The sequence below is a fragment of the Oryctolagus cuniculus genome, chromosome 1 (genome assembly GCF_051225735.1).
Source record: "Oryctolagus cuniculus isolate XC-2025 breed Fujian yellow rabbit chromosome 1, ASM5122573v1, whole genome shotgun sequence".
NCBI lineage: Eukaryota > Metazoa > Chordata > Mammalia > Lagomorpha > Leporidae > Oryctolagus > Oryctolagus cuniculus.
Genome location: NC_142867.1, coordinates 91589974 through 91611687, shown reverse-complemented (window position 1 = coordinate 91611687; position 21714 = coordinate 91589974). Strand labels below are relative to the sequence as shown.

At 36.5% G+C, this 21714-nt stretch overlaps 1 protein-coding gene across 2 annotated transcripts in view; it reads right to left on the bottom strand.

Moving 5' to 3' along the window:
• CNTN5 (contactin 5) overlaps nucleotides 1–21714 on the bottom strand; it is a 1376886-nt gene that overhangs the window by 494470 nt on the left and 860702 nt on the right. For both annotated transcript variants that reach the window (XM_089312106.1, XM_051820359.3), the window contains exons 5-6: nucleotides 15942–16065; nucleotides 15640–15815 (exon numbers count right to left, since the gene is read on the bottom strand). In XM_089312106.1, the coding sequence (XP_089168232.1) occupies nucleotides 15640–15815; nucleotides 15942–16065 (300 nt within the window). The remainder of the gene's footprint in view (nucleotides 1–15639; nucleotides 15816–15941; nucleotides 16066–21714) is intronic.

Sequence of the window (21714 nt, the reverse complement as noted above, 5' to 3'; positions counted from 1 at the left end):
GCATGTTTGAGTTAAATATGGCAACATCACAAAGATTAAATTATTTTGAAGTGAGATCTGAGTCAGTGTTACTGTTCTATCATTTACCAGCTCTGTGACTGAGATAACACCTTGACGTCTCTGAGCCTCACCTTTGTATCCACTCATGGATTAGGTCAACAACAGAATTTTCTTTATTCGGTTGATACAAGAATTAAAGAGGCAGTGATGCATACAATGTATTTATTTGCCTGCCTGACTCTTAACGGCTCAATAAGTCCTGTTGCTTGTCATAGTGTTTTGTTAGTGTGTACATTTATACATGCATTTACACATTTATACATTTCTATCATCTGATTGACTATCATCTATTTATCTGCTATAAATATCTGGCAAGCATCTTCCAACATATATGAAGCACAGCACTGTTTGGAACTCGGTTGCTGTTCCTTTGACTCAGGAGAAATTAAATGTCCAGGACCTCCAGGCTAATACACATTCTGCTTAGACTTGCTCATCAAGGGAGTTTTTTTTTCCTAAATATTTTTTTTAAATATTTTTTTTAAACTTTTATTTAATGAATATAAATTTCCAAAGTACAGCTTATGGATTACAATGGCTTGCCCCCCATAACGTCCCTCCCACCCGCAACCCTCCCCTTTCCCACTCCCTCTCCCCTTCCATTCACATCAAGATTCATTTTCAATTCTCTTTATATACAGAAGATCAGTTTAGCATACATTAAGTAAAGATTTCAACAGTTTGCTCCCACACAGAAACATAAAGTGAAAAATACTATTTGAGTACTAGTTATAGCATTAAATCTCAATGTACAGCCCACTAAGGACAAAGATCCTACATGAGGAGTAAGTACACAGTGACTCCTGTTGTTGACTTAACAAATTGACACTCTTGTTTATGGCATCAGTAATCACCCTAGGCTCTTGTCATGAGTTTCCAAGGCTATGGAAGCCCCCTGAGTTCACTGACTCTGATAATATTTAGACAAGGCCATGGTCAAAGTGGAAGTTCTCTCCTCCCTTCAGAGAAAGGTACCTCCTTCTTTGATGACCCGTTCTTTCCACTGGGATCTCACTCGTGGAGATCTTTCATTTTTTTTTTCCCCAGAGTGTCTTGGCTTTCCATGCCTGAAATACTCTCATGGGCTTTTCAGCTGGATCCGCATGCCTTAAGGGCTGATTCTGAGGCCAGAGTGCTGTTTAGGACATCTGCCATTCTATGGGTCTGCTGTGTATCTCACTTCCCATGTTGGATCATTCTCTCCCTTTTTGATTCTATCAGCTAGTATTTGCAGACACTATTCTTGTTTATGTGATCCCTTTGGTTCTTAGTCCTATCATTATGATCAATTGTGCACAGAAATTGATCACTGGGACTAGTGAGATGGCATTGGTACATGCCACCTTGATGGGATTGAATTGGAATCCCCTGGTATGTTTCTAACTCTACCGTTTGAGGTAAGTCAGCTTGAGCATGTCCCGAATTGCACATCTCTTCTAATGAAGAACTGGATTAAGGATTCCTCTGGGTTGCCTTTAGAAATCTCTCTTTTTTTTAAATAATAGGTAAAATCCAACAATTTTATGTAGTACAAGCAAGTGGTATTTATCCCACGTAAGCAAGGCTGTCAGCATTTTAAAAAATCAATAAATTGGACATACTACACAAACTGCAAAAATGTTAAATGGTTACATCAACTTTTGTAAAAGATATTTGGCATAAAAAAACTGAGCAAACAAGAAACAGAAGAGAAATTCCTCATCTAGATAAAGAATATCTACCAAAACCAACTTTAATAGTGAAATTGGACAGTTTTCCCTTAAGTTGGGGAAAGGGGGAAGTGTCTTTTTCTCACCACTACTTTTCAATATTATGGTGGAATTACTAGACAGTGCAGTAACACAAAGAAAGGATACAAAATGCATACATATTGGGAAGGAAGACATAAAACTGCTAGCAAATGTCATTATTGCATGTATAGAAAATTCAAAAGTACATCATAAGTACCCCTGGAACAATGTTAGTGTAGCAAAGTGGCGAATTACATGTACAATTTAATTGTTGTTCCATGTATGGGTAAGAGCTAGGATTTGAAATTTAAAAACAAAATTAAGCATCATTTAAAATTGCATCAGGTTAAAAAGCAAATCCCAATCGGTGTCTTTTAACTGGACAGTTCAGGCCATTAACATTCAATGTGACTAATGAAAAGTGGTAACTTTGCCCTGCCATTTGCCAAAGATAAGTTCTAATATATGCTTTGAATTCCCTGTGATCTTTTGCTGTGAGGTTTCCTTCCTTTATCTTCTTTCATACTGATGACCATGTTTCTGTGTTTCTGTGTGTAACACATCTTTAAGCATCTGTTGCAGGGCTGGACGAGTGGCGACAAATTCTTTCAATTTCTGTTTGTTATGAAACGTCTTTATTTCACCTTCATTCACAAATGATAGCTTTGCAGGATATAATATTCTGGGCTGGCAGTTTTTCTCTCTTAGTACCTGGGCTATATCTCGCCATTCCCTTCTAGCTTGTAGAGTTTCTGATGAGAAGTCAGCAGTGAGTCTGATTGGCGATCCTCTGAAAGTAATCTGACGTTTCTCTCTTGCACATTTTAGGATCTTTTCTTTATGTTTCACTGTGGAGAGTTTAATTACAACGTGTCGTGGTGAGGATCTCTTTTGGTCGTGTTTATTAGGGGTTCTGTGAGCTTCCTGTACTAGGATTTCTCTGTCCTTCTCCAAACCTGGGAAATTTTCTGCTAATATCTCACTAAAAAGGCCTTCTAATCCTTTCTCCCTCTCCATGCCTTCAGGAACTCCTAGAACCCGAATGTTGGTTTTTTTAATAGTATCCTGAAGATTCCTGACAATATGTTTTAGATTTCTAATTTCCTCTTCTTTTCTTTGATCTGACTGTATCCTTTCCTGTTCTCTCTCTTCTAAGTCCGATATTCTCTCTTCTGCTTCACCCATTCTGTTTGTAAGGCTCTCTATTGTGTTTTTCATTTGATCTATTGAATTCTTCACTTCAGTCACTATCACAGTTTCCTGTTGTACTAATTGTTTCGTTTCATTTTGATTCCTCCTTAATATTTCATTTTCACGAGAGAGATTTTCTATCTTGTCCATTAAGGCTTTATGTAGTTCAAGAATTTGTTTTTGAGAACTTCTTAATGTTCTTATCAATTTTTTGAGATCTGCTTCTTGCATTTCTTCTATGTCATCATCTTCATAATCTTGAATTGGGGTGTCTTTTTCATTTGAGGGCTTCATGGTGACTTCCTTGTTTTTATTACCTCGGTTTTTGCATTTGTTATTTGGCATATTGGAGATATTTGGTTTCTTCACTGTGGTGCTTTTTCTTGTTATACTATGACTCTAGATTAAGTGGACTATCTGTTTTTGATGGAGCCTTAGGGCTTGAGATGGGTGTGGCCTGGGAGCTCTGTTTGGTGTCCCAAAGGTGACACTCCCAGGTTAGGAGTGGTAAATCTCTCTTTCTCTCTCTTTCTTTTTTTGATTCAAAAGGGAAGTAATTCCGCACAGCTGAACGAAGTTGGAGGTAGTTAGCAGGCAAATGATATACCCACAGGAGCCAGAGATCGGAAGCTCTTTCCCAAGGACCACACAGGGAATCTGTTTGGCCCTCAGAGTGGGTTCAAATTCTCCTTCAGTCTCCCACTGGGTTGCCAAAGTTACGGAATTGTAGCGTCTCTGGAGAGTACTCAGGTGAATTCCGTGAGTTCTCTCCCCTACCGTCTCTTTTTTCACAGTCTCAGTTCAGTAGCACCACAAATTTACTAGGTCCTAATCTCCTGTTAATTCGCCCCGCCCAGAGTCAGGGTTTTCTGCTAGGCTCAGGGCCGGTGCAGACCTGAGGTCGCTCTGCTTATGACGTATGTCCAAGATGGCGCCTGCTCTTTGTCTTGCTCGCCCTTGAGAGGTGAGCAGAGAGAGAGAAACCCGTGTCCGTACCAGTCACCTTTTTTTTTTTCTCTCTCTCTCTCTCTTCCAGTTAGCCTGGTGAACTTTTCCCCCCGGGGGTCGTTCCCTCTAGTCTCCTCTCTCTGCTTGCCTGCCGGTGTCTCGGGCTATTGAGGTTCGGCTCACCTTGCGTTCCAGCTGGTGTGTTGAGTCTGCCGCTGGTGTCCCGAACTGTGGGCTCCCACGCTCTCCACACAGGTCCGCTGTGAATCACGCGTTCTGGAAGAGTTTCTTCTGGTGTTTCCTCCCCTACTCTTCCTTGAACCTGCAGTATCTCCACTTTTATTAAACTATCTCTCCCCGGACTATCAGTGTGCTCCCTTCCTATTCCGCCATCTTGCCTCTCCCCTATTTTTTTTAAATATTTATATTCTATACCTTCCCCTTTGCTTATACTTTTTTGTATTATATTGCCATCTTTATATTTACCTGGATCATAAGTTTTCCTGAAATGATCTTATCACATTAACCTGACACTAGTAGCACCTGAGAATTTCTTGCGCTAGGTAGGCACAGGTCTTCAAAGACACTTTGATAAGGATTAAGGGCAATGAATTCTGTAAATGTGCTTGAGCAGAAAAGGGTCAGGAGACATATATATTCCTTGATCCTGGTCTTCTATATTTCTAAAAACAAGGAGCAATGCCGCAAAACAATACCCTGTGCCAAAGTTAGCAGGTGGGACCATCTTGCTGGATGTCATCTGTCACATATGGACAGAATGAGTCACGACTTTAATAAAGAAAGTACCTGTTTAGATGAACACTAATAATTAACAAATTTGCAAATTTATACTTTAATAGAATTAAGGATTTGAGAATACTATAGATAGCGACTGTTATTCACTCAGTAACTTTTCTCTAAACCATTATTTATTTTTTCAGGTGGACAAAAAAGTTCATACTGTAGTTTAATAAGGGGAAATACATTCAAATTTCCTGTAATCATTCTTTTAAAGGAAAATGCAAGTAATATATTTTTGTGAATAGTGATGCTATTTGAGAAAAAAATGAATTATGTTGTTATGGAAGTCAAACTATAAATAAATATTAGCTTAATTTGTATTAAAATCTGATAATTTTATAACTAATAAACTCACCTGTGTCAACATACCTATTTTATTCTGATTAATATTCAGATGATTTAAGAAAGCCCCATATTCTACTGAAATCAAGCTTTGGGTATATGTGAAGTTGCTGATTATTCAGATAATTTATTTAGATGATACACACTATTAAATATGGCTTAAAGTCTAAGGACAATTTTACCTTGGAAAAAGTCATTAAAAATCCAGGGAAGTAATTTTTAATTTTATATGAAAATGAAAGATTAAGTTAAAGGGCTTAAAAGCGGAGTCTACAAAAGTCAACTAAAAGAGTTGGAAGTTATTCTAATCAAATGCTTCAGGGAAAAATAATGAGATATTTGGAATTTAAATCATATAAGTGGCCTGAAAAGAAATGTATTGAAATTTAGATATGAACTATCCGTTTGCCAAGGATTTCATATAAAGATATTTTCAAAGCAAGAGACAGCATAAGAAGATTTTATTTTGATTCATTTTATGTTTGATTTGCTCACATGAATTGTTTTCAGAAATCTTGACTTTGGAGAAATTATTGTGAGGCTTTGATTTCTGAAGGATGTTTGAAAAGTGTGCAGTGTCAACATTATCAGTTCCAAATTCTCATCAGCATAGTAATAAGCTAATAGAGTGACAAAGTTTTATTTGGTGTATCCTTGCTTGTCACTGAGAGAAATCACTATGCTAGGTGAGAAAATTATCCTTATGGTGAAAATAAGCTCCTGCAATAAAATATATTTTCTCAAAAATAACCTCATTGAAACCAGTAACAATCAACACAGCAAAAATAATCCAGCTTTGAATTTATTTCTGCCTTTCTTTTTGAACTTAAAAGCCACTTTCGAAACATGACATCTCCATCTTATTAATTTTTACTATACCCTTGTGTGGTACACATGTATTAATGTTAAAGTATTAACATTAACAAAGATGAACCATGTTTATAAATATTCATTTAGGCAGAACTGAAAACGGAAGATCCTCCTGGGTAGACACTTAGACATATGAGGGGTAGGTTAGAAGGGGATGAGCAAGTGTGCAGCAGCTGCTCAAAACCATTAGTTATACAAATCAAAATCAGAAAATAATATATTTATTAGAGATAAGTGAGTAAATTCATGATTAATTTCTTGCTATGTTTAATATATTGTCTTGACTTTATGTCAAGCTAATGAAACTTGCTATCGAATTGATGCAGTTATCATTGGGATTGCTATATAAAGCCACAAATGAGCAATTTGAACTTGTCAAGGATCATAATGATACTTCCTACCATAACCTCCATCCCTCCCTTTCTCCTTCCTTTCTTATTTTAAATTTTTACAATGACATATTTTCAATTTACTGTATAATCACAACCTTAACCCATCACTAAAATTTAACATATAAAATACATGAAATTTGTTCTTTTTTATAAATTTTAAAAATTAAAAAAAATTTCATAAATGTACAAAAACAAATTTATCAAGGGAAAAAATTTCTTCCTTTGTGGAAGTGGGAAGATATTAGGGTCCTTTTGACTGCTAGAAGTCCTATGGAAATCTTTGTTACAAACACAATAATTTTCAGACTATATAATAGTATAATTTTCAAAATATCACTATTCTTATTTCATCAGCCATCACTTCATAATTAAATTTCTTAATACCTGTATAACAAAAACAAGTGGAAATAGCAAATATAAGATAGTGTATGCTAGCCTAACTCAGAAAACAGGAGAGAAGACTCAAATTTAAAAAGTCAGACCTTAACCACTCTTATTCAATATAGCTGTGGAAATTGTAGCCAAAACCATTTATTTCTTTCTAAATAGAAACCTACGGTTTAGGAGGACGTCATATTCTTCCTATTTCTAGATGGTTTTATATGCAGGGGAACCAAAAGACTCCATAAGCCTTTTTTAGAACTATAAATGAATTCAACTAAGTTATGGGATACAAAATCAGCATGCAAAAATCAGTAGGGTTTTATACACCAATAATGATCCTGCTGAGAAAGAATTTGTAACAGGAATGTCACTTATAACAGCTACTAAAAATTATATACCTTGGGAAAAATTTAACCAAGGATGTGGAAATTAAAAAAAAAAAACACACACACTAATTAAACTAAAGAAGACATAAAAAATTGTAAAGACCTACCATGTTAATACATTGAAAGAAATGATAATACCAAAATATTCATACTTCTCAAAGTGATTCACAGATTCAGTGCCAATGACATTTCACACAGTATCATAAAATAAATCCTAAAATCCATATAGAAACACAAAGGACACCAAATAGCCAGAGCAAACTGCAACGTAAAACAAAGCCTGAGGCATCACAATAACAGAATGTAAGACTTACTAGACAGTTATTGTAACCAAAACAGGATGATACTTAAATAAAAATAGACATGTAACACATTGAAAAAGAATAGGAACCAAAGAAATAAATCTACCCATCTATACCCAACTTATCTTTGGCAAAGGTGATTCAACACACTTCCTGGAGAAAGGACAGGCTGTTCAGCAAATTGTAGCAAAGAAGCATATAAAAGTTTGAAACAAGACCTTATATTAAACCGAATTTAAAAAATCATGGAAAATGATTCAAAGGGATAGGCAATGGGTAAAGAGCTTGAACTATCACCTGAGGTGCCCACATGGCATTTTGGAGTGGCTGTTAAAGTCTCAGTTTATCGACTAATCTAACATGCTGCTAATGCACTGGGTGACAGTACTTGAAAATTCAAGTACTTGGTCCCTGCCATCTTTGTGGGAGAGCTACACTGGGCTCTTGGCTCCTGAATGGCCTCTTCTAGCTGACTGTTGTGGGCATTTGAAGAGTGAACCAGTGGAAGTCAGTCAGTCTCTCTGTCTCTGTCTCTGTCTCTCTCTATCTCTTTCTCTGTGTGTGTGTGTGTGTGTGCTTAAGGAAAACACAGGGGAAACTAGCATAGGCAATGATTTTTGGGTAAATCTCCAAATCACAGGCAGTAAAAGCTAAAGAAATAAAGAAACAGGATTATATAAAACTAAGAAGCATCCACACAGCAAAAGAAACCTTCAATAGAGTGAACAGCAACTGACAGATGAGAGAAAGTATCTGAAGCTCTATATCTGATAAATGATTAATATCTACGATATATAAGAAGATAAAGAAATTCAACAAAAAAGTAAATAATCCAGTTAAGAAATGAGCAAAGAATCTAGATATACATTTCTGAAATAAGGAAATACAAGCATCTAACAAACACATTTTGAAATTTCTCAGGATCATTGTTATCAGAGAAATGTAAAAATACCACATTGAACCATCTTCTAACTCCAGTTATGTTAGATATCATCAAAAAGTAACAATATTAAAAAGCGGGAAGGTTGTAGAGAAAAGGGAATTCTAATACACTCCTGGTAGGAATGCAAATTAGTTCAACCATTACGGAAAACTATTAGTATAGGTATTCCTCAAAAACTAAAAATAGTGATCAGCATCATGTTATAGCTGGTTAAACCAGCACTCGGGACACTGGCACCCCAGTTCAGAGTTCCAGTTCCAGTCCTGCTTACACTGCTCCCAATCCATCTTCCAACTAATGTGTCTAAGAAGGCAATGGATGATGGTCCAAGTACTTGGGCCCTAGTGACCCCATGTGAGAGACTCAGATGGCACCCCTGTTTCCCTGCTAAAGCCTGACCTACCCCATGCTACTTTAGTTATCCGGGGAGTGAACAAGTAGATAGAAGATCTTTTTGTGAATCTCTCCCCCTCTCTGTCTGCTGCTCTGCCTTTCAAATAAACATTGACAACAGCATCCCATATGGGTGCCTGTTCATGTTCTAGTTGCTCCACCTCCAATCCAGCTCCCTGCTAATGGCCTGAGAAAAGCAGAATACAGCCCAAGTATTTGGGTCAGTAGCCACCCACATGGGAGACCTGGAAGAAGATCCTGGCTCCTGACTCTGACTGGCAAAGCGTTGGCCTTTGCAGCCATCTGGGAGTGAACCAACAGATGGAAGATCTCTCTCTTCCACTATGTAACTCTTTCAAATAAATAAATAAATCTTTTTAGAAACTGAATATAGGTCTATTAGATTATCCAGTTATTCTATTTCTTGAAGAAAATGAAATCAATGTATAAAACAGAAAGCAGAATCCCCATGTTTACTGCAGCAATATTCATGGTGACAAACAAACAGAGTCAACCTATATTTCCATCAGTGGATGAATGCATAAAGCAAATGTGGCACACATACAAAGTGTGATTTACTCAGTTATAAAAAGACGAAATCTTGACATTTACAACAAAATGGATAGAATTGGAGAACATAGTAACTGAGATAAAAAAGACATGGAAAGACCAATACCACATTTTTTTTTCTCTCAAGTATAAGTTAAAATACAGATAAGGCAAAAAGTGTATGGATGCCATATTACTTGGTATATGTTTATTTATCAATGTTGTGTTCACTGAATTGTATCACTTACAAACTAATAGGCCCTTCTTTCCTCATTTTGTAATTGTTAACATGAATCCCACATTATGTGATATTAACACATCAACCCCTGCTTAAAAATAACTGTTGGGGACCGCACAACATGTGGCCTCTTAGCGGAAAACTACTGAAGTAGAGCTAAGCAGCCTGGGCCGGAAAGTACTGATAATGCCACCATGTGTCTTAAGACTTTATGACCATTCCCCTACCTGCACAAGCATTGCAGCTGCAAGATAACCTTGTGACCTTCCTCTGCTTGCACAAGCATTGCAACTGCAAGGTAAACTCCCCTCCTTCCCCCGCCCGACACCCTGCCTTCACGATATATAAGTGTGTGGTTAAAAAAAAATAAAATCGCAGCTTGATCAGCCATCTTGTCTTGCTGCCATCTTTGTGTCTCCTGTCCCTTTCATTTCTCCTTCTAGGTGCTCGGCCCCAGTTGCTGTCCCGCAGGACGGGACAAATAACATGTATTTTATATGTGAAATCAATATGCAAAATGTTCAAAATTGTCAAATCTATGTATGCTCACTGAACTCTATTTCATACTTCACTGTATTACTTAAAATATTTTCAAGTAAAAAGGTAATATACAATAAATCACAATATAATTATAGTTTCTGTGAGGAAGTGAAAATCAAATGGCTATATCAAAAAGAATTACAATATGTATTTACATTAGAGTAGAGAAAGATTGTGCACTACTAGAGTTGAATTAGAGGTATCATCTGTGAAACAAATTTACATTTTTACAATCTAACTCATGTTAATTCTGAGTATGCAAGGAATTAATGTAATTAAAACATTTAGAGCATTGCCTGCCACAGAATTAAGCATTCAGTAAACATGAACGATTAATGTGAATTTGAGACCTTTAAATATTTTTAATCTCTTTCACTAATCCGCTTTATCAACAATGTTATCCTGCCCCAAGGATCTGATATGCACCTCTGGCACCTACATTTAATTCTCTAACATTATGGTCATTAAAAGTAACTGAATCTATGCACAGTTGTGGGGAGTAGATGGTAGGGGATCCACATGTTATCAGTGGAAAGATAAGATATTTATGGTATATTTCTAGTTAATAAGAGAACGAAAAAGCTTGCATTAACTTTTCAACTTTTCAATGGCCAAAGTTGATAATTTATATATGCATATGAGTAAACTGACTATACAAAAAATCATACAACCATAAAGATATTAAAATTTAGGATGTTTAGTATTTATATACATATTTAAGTATATGAAAAATAAACATGATTCTAATATGATATATTAAAGTTGTATTATCATTACTATAGTATATTTTATATGGATAACTTGATTTTTAAATATATTATAAAAATATATTATATACATACTACATATTATATGGATTTCTATTTATATAATTTGGAAGGACCTGTCCTATGTTTAGTTAATATTGTCCAATATGTTCTAGAATCACATTATTTCAAGCAAAGAGGTGCTTTTACAAAAGGCAAAAAAAAAGGTGTAAAGGCTAAAGATTTTTAAATTATGATATAATAAAAATGAGGTTCAATTATGAAAGAGACCCAGACTGTTGAACGGGTCTCCTGCTTGAAAGAGACATGCAAAATTCAGATGAGGACTCAGAAACTGACTTCTGATGAAGAAATATGGTTCTTTTTTCTATTAGACATAGAAGGATCACAATAGCTATATTACAATGCATAAAATGTACTTTCTATACAATCATCTTACAGTATATGATACAATTAATATATAAAAGATAAAAATACTTGTATCAAATTATTGTGAACAGAATAAAAGTACATCTCAATAAGAGAGCGGTTAGTAGGGTGTTTGATGTAGCGATTGGATTGTCGCTTGGAATGCCAACATCTCATGCCAGAGTTCCCTGTTTCTAGCCCCTACTCTATTTCCCTATTTAAGCTTCCTGCTGATGCTTATCCAGCAAAGCAACAGGTGATAACTAAAGCAACCAGGTCTCTGTCATCCATGTGGCTGAACTGAATTGAATTCCTGGTTCCGAGTTTAACCTGGTCCAGCCCTGGCTCTTGACAAATGGAAGATCTCATTTGTCTATGTCAGTGCCTGTCTTTTGACTTTGCAATAAATTTTTAAAAGCACTTGAAATAGTTTAGAAGTATTAATTTAAAATTTTAAATTATTTTGATAATTTAAAAATCTGTTTTTTTTTTTAATTTATTTGACAAGTGAAGTTATAGACAGTGAGAGAGAGAGACAGAGAGAAAGGTCTTCCTTCTGTTGGTTCACTCCTCAAATGGCTGCTACGACCAGCGTTGTGCTGATCTGAAGCCAGGAGCCAGGTGATTCTTCCTGGTCTCCCATGCAGGTGCAGGGGCCCAAGCACTTGGGCCATCCTCCACTTCCCTCTCGGGCCACAGCAGAGAGCTGGACTGGAAGAGGAGCAACTGGGACTAGAACCTGGCACCAATATGGGATGCTGGCACCACAAGGCAGACTACTGACCAAGCGAGTGATGGCGCCGTCCCCAACAAATTTGATTTAAACCTAAGATATTTAATATACTCATGTATTATACTGAAACATTTAATTAGTGTTTAGCAAAACTTGAATAAATGTTTTAGCAATCATCTAAATTTATTAACTATATTAATTTTTGAAATTCCAGCCATATAATGAATACTTAAAAGCTTAGAGAGTGGCAAAAATGATTTAAAATGTATAAAAAGGAATAAGTGCGGTGCCGGCACACCGGGTTCTAGTCCTGGTCGGGGCGCTGGATTCTGTCCCGGTTGCCCCTCTTCCAGACCAGCTCTCTGCTGTGGTCAGGGAGTGCAGTGGAGGATGGACAAGTCCTCGGGCCCTGCACCCCATGGGAGACCAGGAGAAGTACCTGGCTCCTGCCATCGGATCAGCGCGGTGCGCCGGCCATGGCGGCCATTGGAGGGTGAACGAATGGCAAAAGGAAGACCTTTCTCTCTGTCTCTCTCTCTCTCACTGTCCACTCTGCCTGTCAAAAAAAAAAAAAAAAAAAAAAAGGAATAAGTGGTCATCCACAAAATCACTTAAGACATTTAGCATTCTATCGACAAAAATGAGTGGTTTTATTTCATACGTATATATGAATATGGACATAATAAAATCAAGATACAAAGAAAAGTTGCCACCAAGTTTTTTATCTTTAATTTTTAAAGGGATTTATTTATTTATTTATTTAAAAGGCAGAGAGCCAGAGATAGAAATCTCTAACATGCTCAGGTTCACTCCTCAAATGCTTGTACAGCCAGGACTGGCCCTGATGAAGCCAGTAGCTGGGAACTCTACCAGGTATCCCAGGGTGCTGGCAGAAACCCAGGGACCTGGACCATCATGTACTGCCTCCTTGGCGCAATAATGGGAATCTGGCCAGAGCCATGGCTCACTTGGCTAATCCTCCGCCTGCGGCACCGGCATCCCGGGTTCTAGTCCCAGTTGGGGCTCCGGATTCTGTCCCGGTTGCCCCTCTTCCAGGCCAGCTCTCTGCTGTGGCCCGGGAAGGCAGTGGAGGATGGCCCAAGTGCTTGGGCCCTGCTCCTGCATGGGAGACCAGGAGGAAGCACCTGGCTCCTGGCTTCATATCAGCACAGCACGCTGGCCGCAGCGTGCCAGCCGTAGCAGCCATTTGGGAGGTTGTGAGCCAACGGAAAAGGAGGACCTTTCTCTCTGTCTCTCTCTCACTATCTAACTCTGCCTGTCCAAAAATAAATAAATAAATAAATAAATAAATAAATAAAATGATAGGAATCTGGATCAGAAGTGCAGAGTAGGACTTGAACTAGGCAGGCCAATATGGAATGTGAGAATCCCAAAGAATGGTTTAATCCACTGAGCTACAACACTTGATACAGGTTCAAGTTTCTAAATCTCACTTACCCATTCACGTCCTTTTTGAAGACCCTTTTCTTTTTTCTCCCTAACTTTTTACCTCATTTCTTCCCCTAATTCCCATACTACCTGGATTCCCAGAATCTCACAACATCCATACTCCTACCCAGATGTAATAAAGTGTATTTCTGATCAAATATAACTCTCTCTACTATAACCCAGTTATATTTTCCCCCCAAAGATCAAAGGTGGAAAAACAGTGGAGTTAGACCTGAAGTATAAACACAGTGGCCTCTAGGCTTTGAAGCAATTCCAAGACAGAAGAGGCCCTCTCTACCTAAGAAACTGAGTATTTGCCTCAACCAGATTCCTTTTGGGATCCTGTGCCTATCTTCCTTACCGACTGAGTTGGGTGGTTTGTGAAGGCAGAAGGGCACAGTCAGAAGATTCTGTCAAGGAATCCATATGACTGCTTAAAATGCTGAAGTTAGAAATAAACAACATTGCTCTAACCAAGTTGAGCACAGCCTTATGCTGTACAGGTAAGATAGATTAGACTGTTTCTCATGGTTTCTCAATGAAGTGTACATGCTAGTACCAAACTGCTCCCTTCAGATCAGGATGAGCATTGATGAGTGACTGGGCTTGACTGCCACTGGTCTTTGCAGGAAGGCGCAATCATGTGGACAACTGGCATCTCCCAAAATGGATTACTGCACTAAAGCATTCAGAAAAAAAAAAAAAAAAAAAACTTGGTATAATTTTCTCCTATTAGGGGAAATAAATACCACACAGGCTATTGCTAACTGGTGTACTTGTGTCAGACATTATAGATAAAGATATAAGTTTATGTATTTGTATATATGTTCCCTGGACTTGCTATAGCTGTCATGAAAAGACCGCTCTATTGAATACAGGAGCCATTTGTTTATTAAGTTACTTTGTTAAAGCACATACTTGAAAGTATTAGTTTCTGTGATAAGTCATGTAATATTTTACACAATAAAAGTGGTGTATTTAGTATGTTATGTTGATGTTTATAAACATACCCATATGAACTCCTGAGACAAATATTTTTAAAGATAATATTTAGATTTTTTAGGATCTAGGTTAATGTTTTCCAAATTAAATTCATTATAAATCCTATTTCATTTCTCTTTCTCCTTCACACTTCTATAATAGTGAGCCTGGCTTCTGGGTTAATTATAAGTGATACATGAGAAAGATTATATAGAGAAAAATCAATTGTTACATTCTTGAGGGAATTTTTTTAAAATGAAAACAATTTCATGACAGCTTATGCTGTCAACAAAGTTACATGTATTAAAGCAAATATTCCTGAGCTTTCTATTGTGTAGAAATTATAATCCACAAGAATTTATATTCAAGTAAGATTATTTACTAAGGAATAGTATTGAAGTTTTTCATCTGGTAGCCTTGCCTCAATTTGGTGTAAACCTTCATCATTATGAAATTCCAGAGATCTTAAGAAGTCAATATATTCAGTTAATGAGATACACAATCTGCTTTAGAAAATGTTTATATTCCAGTCTCTATATAGTCATGTATCTCTTAATGATGGAAATACATATTAGGAACTATATCATTGGTAATTTTGTTGTGCAAACAGCATGGGATGTACTTATACAAACTAATATAGTTATGACATCACTAATTTTGGGAATTCCAAAGTTAGTGTGTATGTCATCTGTGAGTTCATAGATTTAAATGTAACTATGTGGGGCATGAATATATGATATATTTTCCAACAAAAAATTGGAATTCCTGGGAACTACAGTCACAATCTGAAATTTTAGTATTTCAGGACATTGCTTTAGTTAACTAAGAACAGGTACAATATTTAGAACATATTCTGAATATATTCTGAAGAATCTATAACAAAGAGTAACTATTATAGGCAGCAAATAAAGGCATAAAAATAGATATTTTTCAAAAGCAGACAGAGAATGAGATTTCAAAAGATATTTGAATTCCAATACTTTACCTACACTCATGAGTAGAGTTTAACTTCCCATACTAGTATGCCAGATATTATTTTATGGGAGGAAAAAATCCCTTCAAGTAATTTCAAAATCTCCTACGAATGAATAGATGGCTTGCATAGCTCTCCTCCTTATCATGATTTTACCCTTACTTTTTGAGATTTTAAGCTTTTCCTAACTAAATTTCAAAGTACAATTATAACACTGTATGCATATATATGGAAAAAAATCATGTAATTATTTACTTACAGGCAAACTGAAGTATGGCTTCTCTACTAAGAATACTTCCGAAAGTGTTGGTTGCTAAACATTGATAATGACCAGCATCCTTTGCTTCACTTGGGTTGCTTATGATGAAAGTACCTTCTATCAAACTATAGCGATAATCACTCTCCAAATCTATTTCTGTTCCATTTCGAAGCCATCTGAGGAAAAAAGTCAGAAGACAAATATGTAAAAATTACTTGACATTACAAAATTCCATGCATGTGTCAGAATCTCATTAATGGAAATTATCTTAGAGCTTAAGAAAAATGACAGTGAATTTCTACCTGTAACTGGGAACTGGGTTGCCACGACTTTCACAATTCAATGCCACCTTCTTTTCATCAGAATCAGTTGGGAAAATGATATCATCTGGTTCTTGCACAAACACTGGCCCATAGTCCACACTTTCTGTAAGGGTCAAAAAGGATATATTTAAGCATTTCTCAAAATATTTGGTTTTTGGCTGTTTTCAGTTTTGGCTTTATTCCTTCACTATATTCTTAATTTAAATTCTTGCACTTTCTTTGTAATCAGCAAACAATTTTCCAAATGAAGATGTAGCCAGGAAATTGCATTGTTTAACTAAGTTTTAGGGACCTACACAGAAGTTTTTTATTAACAGTGTTTGTAAACATGTGATATATATATCAACAGAAAAACAAACATCCCAAACAGTAAGTATATATTTTATATCTTTATTTCATCTTCTAAAGCATAAATAAGGAAAATAATACTACACATATACTTTTTTTTGACAGACAGAGTGGACATTGAGAGAGAGAGACAGAGAGAAAGGTCTTCCTTTTTTCTGTTGGTTCACCCCCCAATGGCCGCTGCTGCTGGCGCACTGCGCTGATCCAAAGCCAGGAGCCAGGTGCTTCTCCTGGTCTCCCATGCAGGTGCAGGGCCCAAGCACTTGGGCCATCCTCCACTGCCCTCCCGGGCCACATCAGAGAGCTGGCCTGGAAGAGGGGCAACTGGGACAGAATCCGGTGCCCCGACCAGGACTACAACCCTGTGTGCCGGTGCCGCAGGTGGAGGATTAGCCTAGTGAGTTGCAGCGCCGGCCTACACATATACAATTTTAATAATTTTTGTAAAACTATTAAAATGCTTAAAATAATATATAATAAAGAAAAATGATGTGTTAATACTGTCTAACTGCTTGACAGCTACAGATATGGAAATGTTGATCCTTAGTTGTTCCTTTCTTCACACATTTCACTCAAGCACTATTTCTTCAGTGTTAACAATGTTGAGTATTAAGAAAGAAATAATGTAGGATCAGCTCTGGTGTGGTAGGCTAAGCCTCCGCTTGTGGTACTATCATCCTATATGGACTCCGGTTTGTGACCCAGCTGCTCCTCTTCTGATCCAGCTCTCTACTAATAGTCTAGGAAAGCAGTGGAACTTGGCCCAAGTGCTTGGGCCACTGCACCCACTTGGGAGAGCAAGAAGCAGCTCTGGGCTACTGGCTACAGATCGGCCCAGCTCCGGCCATTGTGGCCAGTTGGGGAGTGAACTAGTAGATGGAAGATCTCTGTCTCTCCCTCTCTCTGTAACTCTGCCTCTCAAATAAAAGTTTTTTAAAAAAGAAATTTTTATTTTCAAACAAATACATTTCTATAGTGTAGATACATCCTCAAAAAATCAAATAATTGAATTAAAATGTCAAAACTCTATGCATTGCATTTAGTCACTATGTAAATATAGTAAATAAGGAGATCAAAATACACAAGGCATTAAAAGGGTAGACAAGTGGGAAGAGAACTAAAACTTACCACCTATTCTATGCCAGATAGTAGATTCTATTTTATCTAGTTTGTTTATACTCAGAAAACTCCTATGACAATGATAATTTGAAACTAATAAAGTCATGGGAAAAGTGGGAATAAAAATGGACCTCAAAAGTCAGCATGGAATTGAGTTTTGGAGTTAGACCTGAAAAATGATTCGCATATATGCTTGTGGGGCATACAGTAGCCTGCAAGTGTATAAGAATTTATACATCCTGAATAAATTTTGAATTGGGAAAAAAGTAAAATTTTTGACTGATTTGTTTTATCATGAATATCATTACATAATGGCCTTAAATCAAGGTTTCTCAACCTCTACACAAGTGACTTTTTGATACTGGTGTTCTTTGCTGTGAGGGGCTGTTCCGTATAACATCAGTTGGAAGATGTTTTAACAGCAGCCCTGGACCCTGCTCATTAGATTCTAGTATCACCTTTCTCTAATGTGTAAGAATCAAAATAGTCTTGAGCACTGTTGAATGTTCCCTAGGATCAAAATGACCTGCAAATCACTGACTTTCCTAACTGCAGATTTGTATTTCAGGAAGACCTATTTTCAGTATTTGTGTTAAATAGTTAGAGGTTTACATCCCCACAGAATAACCACAAAAGAATATCAAGAAAGAAGTATCAGGGACAATGTTCCAGAAACACATATTACTGGAACATATGTAGACCCCATAATTAGAAAAATGGGTTCAGAGTAAATTGACTTGGTTTCTGTAAGTGTATTCAAAGTCCCTTAACTCAAGCAAAGAAAAACAAAAGTGGTCATAGTATTCTAAACATTTACCAAATAAAATTTGAGCACTCAGAGTAGGCATACACTGACAATATTTTCTGAGCTCTGCTAAACTAGCTGAAATGTTTTATGCTACAAGAAACTGTAACATCAAAATAACCAAAATGTGGTTCTCTTAAACCAAATTATTTCACTTTCACTTAACAAGAAAAAGGAAAACAAATTATTTGATAAATAGAGGAAATCGTTTTTAAAATTTTGTATTTGTTGTTGCATAATAAATTTATAAATATTTAGAACATATAAAACCTTATGAAACAGAATTGCACACTCCAGTAGTGAAAAAATAATTATTCCTGGCTTGAGGCATAAAATATGATCATTTAAGTTAATGTATAAAATTAACATGTGATAAGTACATTTTATATCTTTCTATAACAAAAAACTCTTGAATTTACAATCAGACACACATAAGTTTAATTCTACTGCTATCATTTTATAGTCATGAGTCAAAAACTTTAATAGTCTGCTATTAATTTATTAATTATAGACAATTCCCCTTACATTACATTATAAATGACAATATTAATAATTATAAATGCATTTATATCAAAAGAACTAAATAATAGCTAACGTCTAATAACTAGCATTTATTTATGCCATAATTACTAAATATTAGACATCATGCTCAGTATTTTCATGCACAATATTATGTGATACAAAAACCACTGGCAAAAATTATTCCTCCATTTTAGAGGTGAAAAATACTAAGGCTTAAAACCAAAAACTGAATCTGTAATGGCACACCTGGGATACAGATCCAGAGCAGATGCATTCTAGAACTCGACTACGGTCATGGCTATGAGTACAAATATTTCTTCACCTTTTCTTTGCCTTCTCTTCTGCTTATCTTTCTTCTCTTTCTCTTTCCCCTCCTCTGCTCCTTTACATTCTTTCCTCTTCCTCCTCAACCTGCCTCATTGCTTCTCTCTCACCCTTCCTTTTATCCTCTCCTTTTCCTTTTTTCTTATGCTGTAACCACTATATTAATATCCCAATATCCATAAAGCATGCCCATATAGATAACTAGATAAATAAGTCTCAATTTCTTGCATTGCAAGCATTGTGTTCTGAAAATTGTCGAAACAAGCTAAGAGAAAGTACAGTTTCTCTCTTGGGTCCCTCCCTCAAAGGGAAGACAGCTGTCACATCCTGAGGACTCTTTTTCCGGCTGTGGAAAGGCTCAAGAGATGATGAACTGAAATCTCTAGCCTGATCAAAAGCAGCAATAATCCGAAGCCTAAAAAAACCACAGGAAAGAGTTTATCCTTCCCTTGCTCCAGCTGTCAAATGAAAATAACCATGAAATCGAAAGCTTGATTGGAAGACGAGACACAGTTACTCAGCTCAGCCACTCCCAGATACCAGAGCCACAGAATCTGTGGGAAACAACCACTTATACACTTCCTACATGACTTGGAAGGAAATGTATTTAAGAAACCTAGTGTTATGAAATCTGTGTACTTTTCAGGAAAAATAATGGATCGTAAAAGTGCCATCTACAAAGAATGATACTTGAGAAAATGTAAATGTTTAAGTTCCATTGTAATCCTGTCAAAAATCATAAACTTGCAAGGATCATCTTCCATCTATTTTAAACATCTTTTCTGTACAAGAGTTTCCAGGCTTAGCTAGATCACTTCTAGTAATCCATGAGGTCATTATAAATTATTATTGGGATTACATTAATTTTTTTCTTAAAATAAAGCTATGCCTTAAATGAAGACATATTCTCACCCCATTCTAGTACATAATAAATCAATTTTACTCAAAATTTTTTGATAATTAAGTTGACTTGCCCAGCAACAATAACTTTAATGTACTGAAATTGACATTGATATTATAATTTGCAAGCTCTACTAAGAATATCTTATGTTCCAGTGAAAGAATAGTATGGAGAACAAGGAATTCCCACAGGAATTCTTAAACGTTCAAATCTACTAATACACAACTGTTTCTCTGTAATCAATATAATTAGCCTCCAACAATTTTAGCCAAAAATGATCAATAAATGAAGTGCATCATAAAAGTCTAATTAAATTTGTTATCAACATGACAAGCTAAAGTGAAACTTTCATGTTTTCAGAGCACAAAGTTATACAGGTTTTCATTACTCTTGTGTCATAGGGACAGGAAAAATGCTCATTAATCCCATTTTCTCTTCCTGGGCACACTGGAACACTTCCTTGGCCCTTCTAAAGGTTGGCCTGGAATGAAACAACTTGGTTCTGAACTGAAATAATGTATATTAAATCCAGGACTAGTTACAAAATGTCATGCATGATTTTCCACTCTCCTTGTTTTCATTTGTGAACTGGCTGAAGAAAGGAGAAGATGCCAAGAAAACCTTATTAAGGTTAAAGAAAAACAAAATAATAAATGAACTGAACCTGGGTCTCAACACTTCACATGAAAGACAACTCATTGTAAAACTGAGAAAAATGTAAGGTGGTTAGGAATCATGTTATTGTGTTGAAGAACAGCTTTTGGGGCTGGCATTGTGGAATAGCAGGTAAAACTGCCACCTGTGAAGCAAGCATCCTGTATGGGCGCTTGTTCAAATACTGGCTCCCCACTTCAGATTCAGCTCCCTGCTGATACCTAGAAAAAAACAGCAGAAGATGGCCCAAGTGCTTGAGCCTCTGCCACTCTCACAGAAGACTCAGATGACGCTCCTGGCTTCAACTTTGTCTAGCCTGGGCTATCTTGGACATCTGGCCAGTGAACCAGCAGATGGATGATCTCTCTCCCTGTCTTTCCCTCTTCCCTTCTGTAACTCTGACTTTCAAATAAGTAAATAAATAAGTCTTTTTCTTATAAAAAGAAAGTTTATTATAGCATCCAGGATTTTTAATACGGACTAATGCTACATGAAAAATAAAATTACTTTCAAATGGTCAAACATCTTTTTATATGGAAGCAATATTCATTGAAGTATGGATTATCACTAGATTACAGGTTCCTGCCTTCATTAATTCTCCTAGTTCACTCTCTTTAGTTACTAACTTGGCTGAACCACATCCCCAGTTCAGGGGTCTGTGATGCTATTTATTCAGTCAACCTAAGATACAGCTTTACCAGTTATAATGTTCCAATTTTTAGAATTGTCCTTCTAATTAATCTTTGAGTTTGAACACTTCTTCATCATATCCCCATGTCCATCGGAAGGTAGAGATATGTGAAGGGCAGCTCTAGCTCTGGACAGCTTTGTTTACATCAGGAAAACAAGACATTCCCTAGGATCATCTGAATTGTTGAGACAGGCTGTGGTCTTGGCTAAGGAGACAAGACAGGCTAGGTTTGACAGCTGAATAGAACATGACCTTCCCCTTTTTTATCCCAACCCTTAATAACGATGCCAATCCTTCCTAGTCCATGCAAGTCTAGAAAAAGAATATGTAACTGGGGAAAAATTGCTGCACATCCATTTTTCAAACTCTTTTCATAACAAAATTTTTT